The 18,437-nt window shown below is 39.6% G+C and overlaps 1 protein-coding gene across 8 annotated transcripts in view; it reads left to right on the forward strand.

Moving 5' to 3' along the window:
* Positions 1-18,437, forward strand: part of paip2b (poly(A) binding protein interacting protein 2B) — a 128,387-nt gene that overhangs the window by 92,810 nt on the left and 17,140 nt on the right. For all 8 annotated transcript variants that reach the window (XM_069923446.1, XM_069923442.1, XM_069923447.1 and 5 more), the window contains one exon: positions 18,134-18,307. In XM_069923446.1, coding sequence (XP_069779547.1) covers positions 18,134-18,307 — 174 coding nt within the window. The remainder of the gene's footprint in view (positions 1-18,133; positions 18,308-18,437) is intronic.

Here is an 18,437-nt window from a genome sequence, read left to right on the forward strand (position 1 = left end):
CTGCTCAAGATCAGAAGAATCTTCAGAATGGAGTGAATGCAGTTCAGAATGTAATGCAAGCTTCCCTCCCCTAAATGGAATCCATCTGCATCAATACTGCCTTGGAAATGTAACCAATATATTTAAAGATGCACCTCACACCAGGGAGACTACAGGGAGAAGGCTTAAGAATGTGAAAACTTGCATCAACAGGCTTAAAGATGTTTCTTTCCCTAGCCATCAAGTTCCTGAATGAACCCCATTTCATGCTGCCCTTGCTTGGTGCTAACTGAGTTAAACAGGAAAGTCTGCAGAAGCTGTGATGGTAGTGCAATGCACAAAGGTGCTGGATAAATTGAAGAGTTCAAGCTGCATCGATAGGAAGTAAAGGGTAACTAATGTTTCGTGCCCAAGCCCTTCATCAAGTTGTGAGCAAAAAGCAGGTAGGTGCCAGAATAAAATGGTGGTGGGAGGAAAGGAAAGAAAGGGCAAGGGAGGGGTACAGGCTATTGTGTAAGAGGTAACTGGACATGGGTGGGAAGGTAGAAGAAAAAAAAGGGGATAGTTCTGAATGGAGAGGGAAGAGGGTGGGGAGCTGGAGGGAAGGAGACAGAGGGAAAGGGAAAGAGAAACTCGGGAGAGTTTTAACTGAAACTGGTGGTCATTGTTAATGCCATCAGATTTGAGGCACTCACAGATTATTGGGTGTTTTCAGTTAGCCTTGCATAGATACAAGACGAGTGATGTGTAGAATTAAAATGGTTGGCCGCTGGGAAGTCCTTGTTGTTTTAGCAGACAAAGTGAAAGTGCCAGTCTCATCCAGTCTCTCCCACATAAAGGAAGCCACATTGGATGCAGTAGGTGACCCCTGCAGAATCACAAGTGAAATGTTGCTTCATTTGGAGGGACTGTTTGGGGCCCTGAATGGTGGTGAGGGAGATGTGGGTGCAAGTGTGGAACTCCTTGTGGTAACATGGGTAAGTATAGAATTGGGCAATTAGTGGGAAGCGTTGAATGGAGGAGAGTCCCAGAGGGAGTGCTCCTTGTGGAAAATGAGAAGAAGAGAGGAAGGTGTGTCTGGTGGTGGGATCATGTTGTAGGTGGCAGAATTGCGGAGAATAATATATTTAGATGCAGAGGCTGTGGGGTGGTGGCAATGCTCCCCTCTAATTTTTAGTAATCAGTGTTCGCAAAAATCTTACATTGTGCAAATTTTTTTTCCTGTGACAAAAGTAATGCACACTGAACGCTTGTGCAAATGTAAACTTGAAATTGTTTCAAGATAATTTTGGCACAGCTTATCACTCATGGCTAATAAAACTTTATTGCCATGTTTTAATATGATACAAGTATAATTGCATTCTATGAAGTAATGCATTTAGTTAAAATTTTATTCTTTGAGCTAGGTAACCTTCTGTGCGCACATGAATTTCCTTTGTGCGTTGATTGCAAAATGTATGTGCACATGCGTGCAACTTAGGAACAGTGATGGTAGGTGAGGACATGGGGAATCTGCCCTTGGGTATCAGGGTGGAGGGGACCAGGGCAGGTAGGCAGGAAATAGAGGAGATTTGAATTGATCTTCCTTTTCATTGTAACCCTATACCCTATAAATTGTGCTGTTTACAGTGGTGTCACTAGGATCGGTGTCATCCAGTGTGGTAACTCATGGCGACACCCCACCCCCATGGACCTCCTCCCCAGACCATACACAATTCTTAATGTTTTTTGTACTGAAGTTATTTGTAAAATCATAATTCCCATATAACCCTAATGTAATGGCAATAGTAGTGAGATAAAACACCAGAAAATTTGATAAAAGCAGCAACTGTAAAAACACCTGCAGCAACAAAAACAACAGCGCGTGCTTGTGGCACGTGCAGACAAAATCACGTGATTTGAAGCGTCATTGTAATTGGGTAATTATGACAGCTCTGACCAGAGCACGTTAAAGTTTTAGCCTTGTCAATATATTGATACATGTATGCTGGGTGTACAAAAAATGATTTTGTTGTTATAACTAAGTACAGGGATATTTTTATTAAAAATAGTCAATTTCTGCTGAAATACTGCACAAAAATTTTATCGACAGTCATTTTTGTGTCATCCGGTGAGATCGCAGCTAGTGACGCCAGTGGCTGTTTACATGGCTGTATGTATTTTGCAGATAACTTGAATCTATTTGCAGAAAAAAAAGTTTTCACTGTACTGGCTATTTTGTATCAAATAAACAAATAGGATGAACATCTTGAGTTTAAAAATGCCTGTACATATGTTGGAAGAGCCTTGTCCCTGAAAGGGCTCCAGTGCAAGTGGTAGAAGATGAATTTAGGCTGGATATGTCTCGACTGGTGTGGACTAATGTTGACATTTCTGTTATTGCATAGAACTTGATTCTGTCCTGTCTGGCTGCATCATTGTTTGGTATGGTAGCTGAATAGTGTCAGACCAGAAGTCAATACAGAGGGTCATTAAAATGGCCAAGAAGATCACTTCAGGAAGTCCAGAGATGACCACCCTCCACTGCACGTTTAGGGCTCATAAAATCAGTGAGGACACCAATCACTCCACATGGAGCATCTTCCAGCTCCTCCCATCAGGAAAGAGATACAGAAGTATTAGAGGCAGAACCACCAGGTTAAGGAACAGCTTCTTCCCAAGGGTAATGATACTGCTGAATGACTTGAGAACTGCTAAAACAACTTTCTGAGCTCGATGATATATTTATAATATTTATTTTAAATATATGCATTTCTGGATTTGTCCATACGTGTGTTGTCTGTACATGTCTTTACACTGCGGACAGAACACTGTTTTGTCAGGTTGTATTGGTACAATCAGATTAATGAACTTTTATTCTTAACCCTAACTGTCTTGTTCTCATTTAATGGACTTAACTAGAATCAGACTTGGGGTGAGAAAACCATGATACATACTTCCTTCCTTCAGCCTCATCGTCACATACATCGATTCCCTATACTTGGAACACTAAGTTCATTCTATGTTTATGACAGGATCAAACATTGCTATTAATATCCACATGATCTTCAATTCACTTGATACATTTGTCCTTCAGTTGATCCGGACTGCTCATTGCAGGAAAGTGCAAAGAATGCTTGACTGTTCTGATAAGTTTTTTAAACTGTGAGAGAAGTAAGCTTTTTGTTCTGTCAGCTTTTATTTTGTCCTCAATGTTCAAGTGATAATCCACCTCTTAGATCAATGGCTGGACGTGCAAGAGGACAATTAGAAATTTAATTTCCAAGGCCTTTCTCCTGATTCTCTATCAGAAAGTTGCTGAATTTATACAAATTGATCGGAGGATTTAAATAAGTAAATATATTTAAAGGTCTACATTGTTGGGGGACTTCAGTCCTGTCTTGATCTGATTGGTTGTGAGTTCTTTGTAAGATTGCAGTGAACCATTCTGTTATAATGATTCAACATCGTATAAATTTCGCCTCCATCTTGCATTGTTTGGAATTGAATTAGTCTGCAATTTCAGTCACCATCGGGCTCTGCTATTTGAAGTATGGATGATGTACAGTATTTTACTTCTGACTTCTCCTTTGACACAGTGAGAAACTTAATACTGTATATAATCCCACATTGATCTATTTTTATTGTTGCAGTTTCAAATGTAATCTCAAGGGTTGGGGGTAGAAATGCATTGTATGTGAAGTACTTTCATGTTTCCTTTTGAATACTGGGTCTCATTTTAAACTCTTAACCTTCTAGGAAATAACAAGTAATATTGTTCTATAAAATGAATTATAATGTATCTGCACGCTCATTTGGGTTAATCAATTTCTGTTGACTGATGTTCAACAGTGAACAACAGATGTAAGGCAGTGATGTTATTATCTTCTGAGATGTAAAATGTCTTTGTGGATGTGCATTATGATTGATTGCGGGATGAACATGGGCCAATTTGCCAAGCCGTCCGTGTGTTATATATTTCTGTGTGGTAACGTTCAGGGTTAGAATGAGTGCCAATAAATTTCACAACCTGTTGTACTTCTTGCGAATAACATTATAATAGAGCAGTTTATTGGTATTTTTAGCATATTGACACCAATATTTTATTAGTAAACTTTAAATTAGTAAAGATCATATTTTGAAACAATATACCAACTCAAACTAATTTGCTATTTTCCTGTGGTTTTCGTGTTCTCAATCCAGCAATGGTTCTTTTTCAAATAACTTGCCCTCTTTCAATCCTGATCTTTTAGGATTGTAGAACATTACAGCACAGAAATCAGGCCCCTTGGCCTTCTAGCCTGTGTTTTTTTTTTTGTTTTGTTTTTTTTTAATTTTTTTTTTTTCACACCATAAATCACAATAGCCATGATATACACTTTTTCTTTTCCACACATTTACAGTGACTTTTTCTCCCTCCCCCCTCCCTCCTCCCAAGCCACCCCCCCATCCCCCCCCCCTCTCATCCATTTTAGTTATACAATCTAGGTTGCATTAATTCAGTTAGACAATGTTGTCATTCAACAAAAATACACCAGAAATTCTACTGAGTCCATTCTTTTCTTCTCTTCTCCTTCCATCAACTTAGGTAATGTTTGTTCCCGGTAGGTTTTCGCTATTGTATTTAATGTAAGGCTCCCATACTTGTTCGAATATTTCAATATTATTTCTTAAACTATATGTTATTTTTTCTAATGGAATACATTTATTCATTTCTATATACCATTGTTGTATTTTCAAATTATCTTCCAATTTCCAGGTTGACATAATACATTTTTTTGCTACAGCTAGGGCTATCTTAACAAATCTTTTTTGTGCATCCTCCAAGTCAATTCCAAATTCTTTATTTTTTATGTTACTTAGGAGAAAGATCTCTGGATTCTTTGGTATATTGTTTTCTGTTATTTTATTTAATATCTGATTGAGATCATCCCAAAATTTTTCTACTCTCTCACATGTCCAGATTGCATGAATTGTTGTTCCCCTTTCTTTTTTACGTCGAAAACATCTATCAGATACTGTTGGGTCCCATTTATTTAACTTTTGCGGTGTAATGTATAGTCTGTGTAACCAATTATATTGTATCATACGCAGCCTCGTATTTATTGTATTTCTCATCGTTCCAGAGCATAACTTCTCCCATGTTTCCTTTTTTATCTTTATATTTAAATCTTGTTCCCATTTTTGTTTAGTTTTACCATTTGTTTCCTCATTTTCCTTTTCTTGCAGTTTAATATACATATTTTTTATAAATCTTTTGATTAACATTGTATCTGTAATCACATATTCAAGGTTACTTCCCTCTGGTAAACTCAAGTTGCTTCCTAATTTATCTTTCAAGTAGGATCTCAGTTGGTAATATGCCAGCGCTGTATCTCCCGTTATATTGTACTTATCTCTCATTTGTTCAAAGGATAAGAATCTACTTCCTGAAAAACAATTTTCTATTCTTTTAATCCCTTTTTTTTCCCATTTTCTAAAGGCAAGGTTGTCTATTGTAAAAGGGAGTAGCTTATTTTGCGTCAATATTAGTTTTGGTATTTGGTAATTTATTTTATTTCTTTCTACATGAATCTTCTTCCATATATTGAGGAGATGGTGTAATACTGGAGAAGTTCTATGTTGTACCAATTTTTCGTCCCATTTATATAATATGTGTTCAGGTATCTTTTCCCCTATTTTATCTAATTCTAGTCTCGTCCAGTCTGGTTTTTCCCTTGTTTGATAAAAATCTGATAGGTACCTTAATTGTGCGGCTCTATAATAATTTTTGAAGTTTGGCAATTGTAAGCCTCCTTGTTTATACCATTCTGTTAATTTGTCTAGTGCTATCCTCGGTTTCCCCCCTCTCCATAAAAATCTCCTTATTATTTTCTTTAACTCTTTGAAGAATTTTTCTGTCAGTTGTATTGGCAATGCCTGAAATAAGTATAGTATCCTTGGAAAAATGTTCATTTTAATACAGTTTATCCTTCCTATCAGTGTTAGTGGTAGTTCTTTCCAATGCTCTAAATCGTCCTGTAATTTTTTCATTAGTGGATTGTAATTGAGTTTATATAATTGGCCTAGATTTTTGTTTATTTGCACACCTAGGTATCTTATTGCCTGCGTTTGCCATCTGAATGGGGATTCCTCCTTAAATTTTGAGAAATCCGCGTTATTCATAGGCATTGCTTCACTTTTATTTACGTTTATCTTGTATCCCGACACTTCTCCATATTCCTTCAATTTCTTATATAGTTCTTTTATTGATAGTTCTGGTTCTGTTAAGTACACTATCACATCATCCGCAAACAGACTGATTTTATATTCCCTGTCTTTTATTTTTATTCCTTTTATATTATTATCTCTTCTTATCGATTCTGCTAGTGGTTCTATAGCTAGCGCAAACAATAATGGTGATAGTGGGCATCCCTGCCGCGTTGACCTGCTTAAGTTAAATTGCTTTGATACATGTCCATTTACTGTCACTTTCGCTAACGGTCCCTTATATAATGCTTTAATCCAATTAATATACTTCTCCGGTAAACTGAATTTTTGCAATACTTTGAACAAGTAATTCCATTCTACTCTGTCGAAGGCCTTCTCTGCGTCTAAAGCAACTGCTACTGCCGGTGCTTTATTTCCTTCTACTGCATGAATTAAGTTAATAAATTTACAAATATTGTCTGTTGTGCGTCTTTTTTTGATAAATCCAGTTTGGTCTAAATTTACCATTTTCGGTACCTGTTCTGCTAATCTGTTCGCTAATAGTTTAGCTATTATCTTATAATCTGTGTTTAGCAAAGATATTGGTCTATATGACGCTGGTGAGAGTGGATCTTTCCCTTGTTTTAGTATCACTGTAATTATTGCTGTTTTACATGAATCTGGTAAGTTTTGTGTCTCATCAATCTGGTTGATTACATCCAGGAGGGGCGGTATTATTAGGTCTTTAAATGTTTTGTAGAATTCTATTGGGAGTCCATCCTCTCCTGGTGTCTTATTATTTGGTAAATTTTTTATTATCTCTTGTATTTCTACTGTTCCAAATGGTTCTGTTAATTTATTTTGTTCCTCTATTTGTAGTTTTGGTAGTTCAATTTTAGTCAAAAATTCATCTATTTTCCCTTCTTTCCCTTCGTTTTCGGTTCGGTATAATTGTTCATAGAATTCTCTGAAGTTTTCCTTAATTTCTTTTGGATTATATGTAATTTGTTTGTCTTTTTTCCTTGTTGCCAAGACCATTTTCTTAGTTTGCTCTGTCTTAAGCTGCCATGCTAGGATTTTGTGTGTTTTTTCCCCTAGTTCATAATATTTCTGTTTTGTCTTCATTATATTCTTCTCCACCTTATATGTTTGTAATGTTTCATATTTTATTTTTTTATCCGCCAATTCTCTTCTTTTGGTTGTATCTTCCTTTATTGCTAATTTTTTTTCTATGTTTATTATTTCCCTTTCCAACTGCTCTGTTTCCTGATTATAGTCCTTCTTCATCTTGGTTGCATAACTTATTATTTGCCCTCTAATGAATGCTTTCATTGCGTCCCATAGTATAAACTTATCTTCCACTGATTCCGTATTTACTTCAAAGTACATTTTTAATTGTTTTTCAATAAATTCTCTAAAATCCTGTCTTTTAAGTAGCATGGGGTTTAATCTCCATCTATACATTCTTGGAGGGATGTCTTCTAGCTCTATTGCCAATAACAGGGGTGAGTGGTCTGATAATAGTCTAGCTTTATATTCCGTTTTCCTAACTCTCCCTTGTATGTGGGCTGATAACAGGAATAGGTCTATCCTTGAGTATGTTTTATGTCTAGTCGAGTAGTATGAGTATTCCTTTTCTTTTGGGTTTTGTTTCCTCCATATGTCCACAAGTTTCATTTCTTGCATTGATTTAATTATAAATTTGGTTACTTTGTTCTTCCTGTTAATTTTTTTCCCCGTTTTATCCATATTTGGATCCAAATTCAGATTGAAATCCCCTCCTATTAGTATGTTCCCTTGCGTATTAGCTACCTTCAAAAAGATATCTTGCATAAACTTTTGATCTTCTTCGTTAGGTGAATATATATTAAGTAGATTCCAAAGCTCTGAATATATCTGACATTTTATCATAACATATCTCCCTGCTGGATCTATTATTTCCTCTTCTATTTTAAATGGCACATTTTTGCTAATTAATATAGCCACTCCTCTTGCTTTTGAATTATACGATGCTGCTGTTACATGTCCTACCCAATCTCTCTTTAATTTCTTGTGCTCCAATTCAGTTAAATGTGTTTCTTGGACAAATGCTATATCTATTTTTTCCTTTTTCAGTAAATTTAGTAGTTTCTTCCTTTTAATTTGGTTATGTATTCCATTAATATTTAGAGTCATATAGTTCAGCGTAGCCATTTTATATTTTGTTTATCTTCTCTTTCCGTTTTTCCATCATTACCTTTCCTCCTTTTCCATTTCTGTTTTCTTATTTTCAACTCTTTACCAGACAACATTCCTACAACATCCAACATTTTCCTTATTCTCCTATTTCTATCTTCTTTATCCCCAATCTCCCCTTCCCCTCCTGAGTTGCCCTTTATCCCTTGTCGGACAACCACATCTCCCCTCTCCATTTGGATTTGCGAATCCACTCGCAAGCGTCAACTGATTTTGCAGTGACCGCTCTTTTCCCCCCACCCAGCCCCCCCCAGAAAAGATTTCGTTTTTTATATGTCACAAAGGTCACTCTTTTAGTTCCCTCCTTATTCTCTCTATTCTATTACCTTCCCTTATTAATTCTTGTCTATACTTTCTATGTTTTCCTCTAATTACAGATACTTTCACATATGCCCATTGTCTCTATTCACTCTTATACCTCTTTACCCGCATACATATCAATCGTGGTCATTTTTACCCTCCTTACCCGTCTTCATCCCTCAGTCTATTTTTGTCTTTACCCATATACATATCAATCATGATAATTTTTGCTCTCATTACCCGTCTTCATCCCTCAGTCTATTTTTGTAATTGTTCTGCAAATTTTCGTGCTTCTTCTGGATCCGAGAATAGTCTGTTTTGTTGTCCTGGAATAAATATTTTCAATACCGCAGGATGCTTCAGTGTAAATTTATATCCTTTCTTCCATAAAATCGCTTTTGCTGCATTGAACTCTTTTCTCTTCTTTAGGAGTTCAAAGCTTATATCTGGATAGATGAAGATTTTTTGCCCTTTATACTCCAGTGGTTTGTTGCCCTCTCTTACTTTTTCCATTGTCTTCTCCAGTACCTTTTCTCTTGTAGTATATCTTAGGAATTTTACTACAATAGATCTTGGTTTTTGTTGTGGTTGTGGTTTAGGGGCCAATGCTCTATGTGCCCTTTCTATTTCCATTTCTTGCTGTAGTTCTGGACATCCTAGGGCCTTAGGGATCCATTCTTTTATAAACTCCCTCATATTCTTGCCTTCTACATCTTCCTTAAGGCCCACTATCTTTATGTTATTTCTTCTGTTATAATTTTCCATTATATCTATTTTTTGGGCTAGTAATTCTTGTGTCTCTTTAGTTTTTTTATTAGATTCCTCCAATTTCTTTTTTAAGTCTTCTACCTCCATTTCTGCTGCTATTGCCCGTTCTTCCATCTTGTCCATTTTTTTCCCCATTTCTGTTAAGGTCATATCCATTTTATTTATTTTCTTTTCTGTGTTGTTTATTCTTCTTCTTAAATCATTGAATTCCTGTGTTTGCCATTCTTTAAATGACTCCATGTATCCTCTAACAAGAGCAAGTACCTCCTTTACCTTGCCTATCTTTTCTTCTTCTATTTCCCTGTACTCTTCCTCTTCCTCTTCTTCTTCCTCTAGGTTGACCATCTGTTGTTTCTTTGCTGCCCTTTCCTCCTCTTCTTTCTTGTTTCTATTGTCTTCTGTGGTCTCTTCTTGCTGCAGGTGTTCTGCAGCTGTCGTTGCCGTCTGTGGAGATCGACTCCCCAGCTGGTCCCCCCTCCCGTTGGTGTGTTTTTTTGTATGCGCATCGCGCATGCGCGAGGAGTCGCGCATGCGCGGTTGCGCACTTTTACTCGGCTCTGTGAGCCATTGTTGTAGTTCTCTTTCTACCGACCTGAGGTAGTGGGGTCTTCTCTCCACAGCGGGCCTCTTTGGACAGGTAAGGCCTTCACCTTTTTCCTCCGTTGTCTTCTCTTCCTCTCTTCTTTCCGTTGATTTTGATTTTTCTCCTTTTGTCTCCATCTTCTTTCCACCTTTATATTCACTTTTCTTTAACTTGTATTTCTGTGCCTTTGTATTTTCTCTTGTTTTTCCCGACTTTTCTGGAGAGGGCTGGAGTTCACCGTCCGGCCACTACTCCATCACGTGACTCCGCCGGCCTTCTAGCCTGTGTTGAAGTATTATTCCCACTGACCTGCACCCATTTCATATCCCTCCATAGACATACCCCATTTCATATCCCATCCATGTGCCTCTACCCATTCTTCTTAAATGTTAAAATTGAGCCTACATTCACAACTTCAGCTGGCAGCTCATTCCACACTCCCACCACTCTCTGTGTGAAGAAATTCTCCCTAATGCTTCCCCTAAACTTCTCCCATTCACCAATGTCTTCTGCTTTGTATCGCATCTAACCTTAGTAGGAAAAAGTCTACTTGCATTTACTCTATCTACACTCATCATAATCGGGGAGAAGGCTGGGTAGTGGGGGTGAATAGGGAAAATTGATCAGTTCATGATTCAATGGGCTGAATAGCCTATTTCTGCTCCTATGTCATATGGTCTTTTAATTTTGTACACCTCTATCAAATCTCCCTCATTCTTCTTCGCTCTGGGGTAGAAAGTCTTAACCTGTTTAACTTTTCCCTGTAACTCAGTCGTTCCAGTCCCAGCCACATCCTTGTAAATCTTCTCTGCACACTTTCAATTTTATTGATATCTTTTCTGTGTAGTTAGGTGACCAAAACTGTATGCTGGACTCCAAATTTGTCCTCACCAATTCTAATACTTTGATTTATGAACGTCAATGTGCCAAAAGCTCCTGCAATGTCTGTAATGAGTTTGTACATGCTCCCCATGTTTGAGTAGGTTTCCCCCAGGGGCTCAGGTTTCCTCCCACCCCCTCCCGTCGGTGTGTTTTTTTTCATGTGCGGTTGCGCACTTTTACTCGGTTCAGCGAGCCATTTTTGTAGTTCAATTTCTACCGACCTGAGGGAGCGGGTTTCTCTCTCCACCGCGGGCCTCTTCGAACAGGTTAGGCCTTTTCCTTCTTCCTCCGTTGTCTTCTCTTCCTCTCTTCTTACCGTTGATTTCGATTTTTCTTTTTTTGTCGCCATCTTCTTTCCACCTTTATACTCACTTTTCTTTAACTTTTATTTCTGTGCCTTTGTGTTTTCCTTTGTTTTTTCCGACTTTTCTGGAGAGGGCTGGAGTTCACCGTCCGGCCACTACTCCATCACGTGACTCCCTCCAGTTTAGAAAGTTCTTTGATTCACATTCCAATCTCACTTCTCATTCCTCCAAGTTTACTGTTTGCAGGCAATTCTTTTACTGTGCACAGAATTTAACATTTATGAACTTCACCAGGCTTTGGTGCTTGAAAGGTAAATAGTTACCGCTCAGGAAGATTCTTGTCGGTTTTCAGAGAGAGATTTGTTGTTCATTGGACACAAACTGATCCCTTTTAATCAGCCACATCAGTGTCTTGTCAAAGAAACTTGCCCCATCAGGGTTTTCCAGATGATGACCTCTTTCTTTCAGGTCACCACAGAGTTCCTTTTTGTTTCCCTTATTTCAAGTGAAACATTAGGCAGTCAGTCCTCTCCTCTTGTATGAACTGCAAGAGCTTTGACCAGACTGAACTAAACACTCAACAACCCATCTTCCAAATGGGATTTTCCACAAGCTTGCCAGCTTGTCCTGTTCCAGTCCCAGCTGCTGCTGAACTGTAAAACTACAGAACTGAATCCTCTCTCTCTCTCTCTCTCTCTCTCTCTCAGAGAAAAGCTTGTTTTACTCTCTCTGCTTGCAAAACCACATGACCCTCTTAGAGCAGCAAGTTCTATTCCAGATAGCCAGTGGCTCTGACGAGTTCTTTCATCTGTTGCCTTTTTGTAAACAACAATCCTTTAGTGAAGTCTCTTTGGCACTCTCCAGAGCTTTTGCCAAGGCTCTGGAGCCGACATGTCTAGCATGAGCAGAGCTCCAATATTTTAAATAGGATCTGTTTTAAAGACCTACACTAAAAAAACCTCCCCCAGTTTATCTCCCAAAAACACATCTGTAATCTGTCACTGTACCAAAGGTAGAAATAACTAGATTCACAAAAATATGAGATTATTAATAAACAGGTAATTGTAAAGTAGTGTTTGACTTTGTAAGAATTGCCCTTACTTACAGGTCTTGGTAATGAAGTAACAGGACCACTACTAATATCATGGAAAATTTGGTGAACACGAGTGATAATTTAAGGTGCTTGGGAGTAAGAACGGGGGTAGGGTTGGGGGAGAGATACTGAGGGTGAATGTAAGGGGTTCAATACATGGAGAAACTCAGCGGGCCAAACAGTGTTCTTAATGTAGCAAAGATATGTAACCAATGTTTTAGGCCTGAGTCTTTCATCAATGCATGTCAGCCCTTCATCAAGGGGATGTAAGAGGCATGTTTTTCAACATGGAGTGTGGTAGGTGCATGGAATGCACAGCCAACCATGGTGATGGAAACAGATACAACTCAATCTTTTTAAAAGACTATTGGATTGAGAAAATGAATTGAGAAAAATGGAGGATTGTGCAATATGAAAATTCTAGGCTGATGAAGACCTATGGGATACTGGGATTCATTAATAGGGAGATTGAATTCAAGAGTAGAGAGGTCATGTTGCAACTCTTCAAATCTCTGGTAAGACCACACTCAGAGTATTGTGTTCAATTCTGGTCACCTCATTATAGGAAGGATGGGGAAGCTATGGAGAGGGTGCAGAGGACATTTACCAGGATGTTACCTGGATTGGAAAACAAGTCTTATGAGGCAAGGTTAGCAGAACTGGAACTTTTCACTTTGGAATGTAGAAGGATGAGAGGAGACATGATAGAGGTCTACAAGATTGAGAGACGTAGATGGGGTGAACAGCCAGCACGCGTTTCCTAGGGCAGGATCAGCAAACACCAGAGGACATATGGACAAAGTTTAGGGGAGACATCAGGGGTAAGCTTTTTACTCAGAGAATTGTGGGTGCCCAGAATGCCTTGCTGAGGATGGTGGTGGAAGCTGAAACAATGGGAGCACTTAAGAAACTCTTAGACAGGCACATGTATGAAAGAAAAATAAAGGGTTATGGGGTAGGGAGGGTTTACTTTTTTTAAGGAAGGGATGTATCAGTTGGCACAACATCAAGGGCTGTATTGTTCTATGTTAGAAGGTTGTTAGGTTGTTAAGTTGCCACAACACTGGGTCGAAGGGCCTATAAATGCTGTAGAAGTTTGACTTTAATGAGATGTTGATGGAGCAGTAATGAGGTCCATTGTTACGGCTACACTTGCACTGCCACTTAAATGAACATTTCTCTAGCTGCTTTCATGTGGCCAGAATACCCCAACGTAAAACTTTAAAATACCTGAATGTGGCTGTTGGGAGACCATCTGAAAGCGGAGAACCCTGTCCCGAGGTGTACTTACCCAACCTTCCTTGGGTAGGTGTAGTCTCCGTTTCCGCGCGTGCCCCCATGGCACCTGAAAGTAGGCAGGACGATGGCCACAGTTGACAGGAGCCAGCTTTTGCTCCTCGGTGCCTCTCCCCGCCGCGGACCTTTCATGTGCCAGAACAGCGCCTTCAGCGCTGCCACCTGAATGTTGCTTCGCACATACCCGCAACCGGCTTTGGAGCCGCATTCTCCCAGCTTTTCCACCTGAAAGCGGATTCTCTTTCAGCATGTCTGATGAAATGTTCTACATTTGAAATATTATCTCTCTTTTCACAAATCATATTTGACTGGTCAGTTTTCACAACATTTTCTATTTCTTGTTTTTATGTCAGATTGACTCAGTTTTTATATCTGCTCTTTAATGACACTAACAGTAATTTGGCATAGACTAGAAGGGCCGAATGGCCTGTTTTATGTGCTGTAGTAATGTTCTGTGGTTCTTCGGTTCTAATTCACAGACCCACTCCAACTGTGCTAGACCAGATAACATCTCCCTGAGAACCACCATAGTCCAACGTGCTTCAAAGCTGCCACCATTGTCCCTGTGCTGAAGAAGTCATCTGTGTCCTGCCTCAATGACTACGGCCCTGTCACACTCGCATTCCATTTTCTTGGAGTGCTTCGAGAGGCTCGTCATGGGACATATCAAGCTCCTCCTGCCCCCGTCACTAGACCCGCTGCAGTTTGCATACAGACTCAACGGCTCTATGGACAATGCGATCACTGCCTCCATCTAGCCCTCACTTACCTGGAAAACAAGAACTTGTATGTTTGAATGCTGTTTATTGACTTCAGCTCAGCATTCAACACAATCATGCCGCAGTACCTGATAAGGAGGTTGAGCCTGCTGGGTCTAAACACCTCCCTCTGCAATTGGATTCTTAACTTTTGTCAGGGTAACAGCATCTCCAAGACCATAAAACTGGGCATCGCCCTCCCCAGGGCTACTGACCCACCTGATCAGTAAGAATGATGAGTCATCATACAGAGATGAGGTAAACTGTTCTCTCTGGAGGAGGTACTGCAACACTTAGGCCCTTATGAACAGATTTGGCAACAGATTTTTTTCCCCCAAGCCATTAGACCTCTGAACTGCCAGAACATTTGGGGATAGGGTCCTATGGACTGTTACTATATGTCTTAATATTTTAATGTGTTTAACTTCTAAAATATTTATGTAAATATGGTCTGTGGTCCTGGAGAAATGCTATCTCGTCTTTCCCGTGCAAGCATGGAAAGGATGATAAACAAAGGTAAGATGACTTGACTGTCTGTTGCCTTCTGCATTGTTAAGGCAAGACCTAACACAAGGTTGGGGAACAATGCTTCAACTTCAGGAGCACGTTGCAGTCTTCTCCACTTAATTTTGTATTCTATAATTTTAAAGACATGCTCTTTCTTTGTCTCTTTAAGGCCCATTTCTGCTGCCTGCCATCTTTTTTCTTCATTATTAGCTTCACCTTGTATCATCTGCCATTTCTTCAACCAATTAGAGATTAATTTGGTTTCACTCGTGTTTATCTGCTGCTTGGGCTAACCTATTTCACTTTTTCAAATGCAATGAAGACTCCCTCATCTGAAACGTTAACTGATTCTCTCAGTAGAAGCTGCCTTAATTTTTTTCTCTATTTTCCATTTGCAGCTTTTACATCATATTGGCTCAGTTTTTTTTAAATTCTGTGCAAGTCTAGCCTGTCAGGCAGGCCCTTCACACATGGAGCAATTTATAGAAGCCAATTTACCCACGTGCGTGCACACCCGTGGCTACGGAAACCCATGTGGTTGCACGGAGAACACGTAAACTTTATAGAGAGTCCTCAAGGTCAGGAAAGGTGAGGAATTAATCCAGTTTACTAGCTGTGCTGCCCATAAATTCAGGATAATCAGGTGCTGGTGCTAGGAATTAAATTCCAGGGCCTTGCACATGCAAAGCATAAGCACTTGACCCCTAAATTACAGCTCTCGTTTTCAGTATAATGACATTCTTTATTATGGTGTTATATCAGAATATGCATGTTCCATATTATTGCAGTAGATGGGACTGTAGCATTGGTTAACACTTAGTTTCTCATCGACTAAAATAACTCGACACACTTTTAGGTATTGCTTTATACTGCAGTTAGTCACAGAGAGGGAAATATTCCTTTCTCTGGAAAAAAAACACTCCATCATTCGGCATAGCCTTTCCTGAACTGTATCTGTTAAAGAACCTTCAGCCTTTTTTAGATCCATTAATCCCATTCAGAATATTGGCAAGTTGGCACTGTGCCTTGCATTGCTTTTGTCCACTTTGTGTGCAGGAGTTGAGGTTGTAGCTGGAGTGTTTGATCTCCAAATAGCCACCAATGAACTAAAACTAATGCAATCTGAAAAGATGAATAATTATCACATTTGTGCTTTCCAAGTTACTGCAAGTTGCTTCATTTGTTTTTCTACTTCTGATATTCACGGATGGGTTCAGTCCCAAATAATGTACCCATGAAAGGTATTTCATCAGTGCTTTAGTCGATGCAGGTTCTGGATAAACATGATTCCCTCTTACATGCTGAACTCAGCTTTGAATCCAACAGTTCTGTGGAACTAGTGGTGGCTGGGCAGGGCACATTTACTAAAGATAAGCAGAGTGAATATTTCCCCTTTTCTGAATTAATGTTGAGTTTTAATCCATCAGGGTGAAATGTGTTTTTAAAGTTAGGACTTTTTAAAGATTATTTTACCTCCAATAAAGTCATTGGGAACTGCACGTCCACAAAAAATTAGTGTGGCCTTGGGTATCTGTGGAAGGTTCAATCTGAATTGAGTTTGGTCCAACATATTTCACAAAAGTGAACTGTCCCTATCTACATTAAGGTAACATGATGTAGCACTGAGAGATATTCAGTGAAGCTTTTCATGAGGGTTTGGACCATATAAGTTTGTATAAAGTTGAGGAACCTCTGATTTAAAGCCCTTCTGGGTATCAAAGAAAGTTCAATGCAAAAACAACAATGTTATGATACTGAGAATTCAATGCTACAAGAAGCCCAAAATGCATTGTCCAACAGGACTGTGGATGAGAATTGGTTTCTACCTTTTTTTTTTGGCTTGATTTTGATGTGATGTGTTGAATACTGTCTTCCTTGCTATAACTTTCTGATTCTTTGACACGAATTGTAGGGTATTCAAATTGTAGCTCAGGGAGAGGTTATTCAGGCCATTGTATCTAGTTGTGCCTTTAAAAAGCTGGTCTTGCTTTCTTGTGCTTTCCCTTTTTATGGAGTTATTTATCATTTCGATTTGTCAATCGCAGGGAGATCTACCCATTAAATTGCCAACCTGGTGATTTAAAGGGGATCCCGCTCCTGCAATGACGTGTCACGCACTCACCAGAAGTACTGCCGGATGTCCAGATGCTGGCTGCCCGGTGACGCGCACACGCAAGCGCTGACGTCACTGAAATAATCGGATCGGCCATTTTTGTTTTCAGATCGCCTGTGGACGCGACCTAGGTAAGTTTAACTGGGTTCCCTGACCTACCTCTGAGGTAGATCAGGGACCTGCTTGGATTCCGACGGGGTTGACCGGGTTGGATCCTTTCTAATTGCCGTGTAACTGGGCAAAATGCCTGGTTAACCCCATTTTACATAGCAGTTTGAAAGGGCCTAAAGTTCAGGTCATTTGGCAGGAGAGTGTTCCTCCCATCTGTGGGTGGTCGGGGTGGGATAGTATATAAGGCCATGGACAGACATGTGAGCTTGGGAGTGTGACTCAGAATTGAAATGATTGGCTACTGTTGCAAATGGAGAGGAGGTGTTGAGTGAAGTAATCTCCCAATCCGTGACCGGTTTCTCTGATGTAGAGAAGGCCACAAAGGGAGCACCTTGCAAGGGAAATTTGCCACAGGGAATCAAACCAACAAGGTACATGCAGCAGCACGAAGATTAACCAAGAAGAAACAGTAAAATGATGGTTTGTTAATGTGCACCACAAAATCCCTGCTCTTGTTACTGGCTTACTGGCACATACTTTGATACCGATTTTCCAGTGTCAGGTCTGGCTTGTGACCTGGAATGGAGCTTGGGTTTGTTCCTCAGGGAAAAGAAACCTAGCTGCTCCACGTGATGGTTTTATACCCCCCCTGCTGATCAGTGGGGCTGGCCCAGGTGTGCCCAAAATAGGCAGGTGATTAACAGAGCCAGTGGCAACATGTGTGGTTTTTAGAAAAGGCCAATCACAAGATGCTCTTGACCTTGATTGACAGGTGTGGTGGCTTCTGATCAAGATCCTGCCGGAGAGGTCACATGACCTTCCACCCGACAGGCAGCATAGGTTTCATGGAACAGAAGGGCCTTCTATCATGCCAACTTTTATTGTTTCAGCACATGGCAATTTCTGAATATCCTATGCTAAGAGAAATTTGCCTGCCAAACCTTCCCCACTTACATAATATCATAGCATTTAGACTCGATCATTGAATGAACCAGCATGCGTATTTAATGTCAACATTTTTGTTTTGGTCCACAGGTAGAAGAGGAATTATGGGAGGAAGAATTCTTGGAACGTTGTTTTCAGGAGATGCTGGATGAAGAGGACCAGGAATGGTTCATTCCAGAGCGGGATTTACCAGGCATCAACCAGATGCAACAACAAATGAATGGACTATCCATAAATGACGGCAGCAAAACAGAGGACCTTGTGGTAAATAGCAAAAAATAATGTAAAACAAAGAACTATCCCACCAAGACCACCCGTAAATTGGAGGATACGACCAAAAAAAATAATGTGTCCATTAAATAAGCCCATGGTACCATATTACCTCTCAATTTCT

Source organism: Narcine bancroftii, chromosome 3 (assembly GCF_036971445.1).
Source record: "Narcine bancroftii isolate sNarBan1 chromosome 3, sNarBan1.hap1, whole genome shotgun sequence".
NCBI lineage: Eukaryota > Metazoa > Chordata > Chondrichthyes > Torpediniformes > Narcinidae > Narcine > Narcine bancroftii.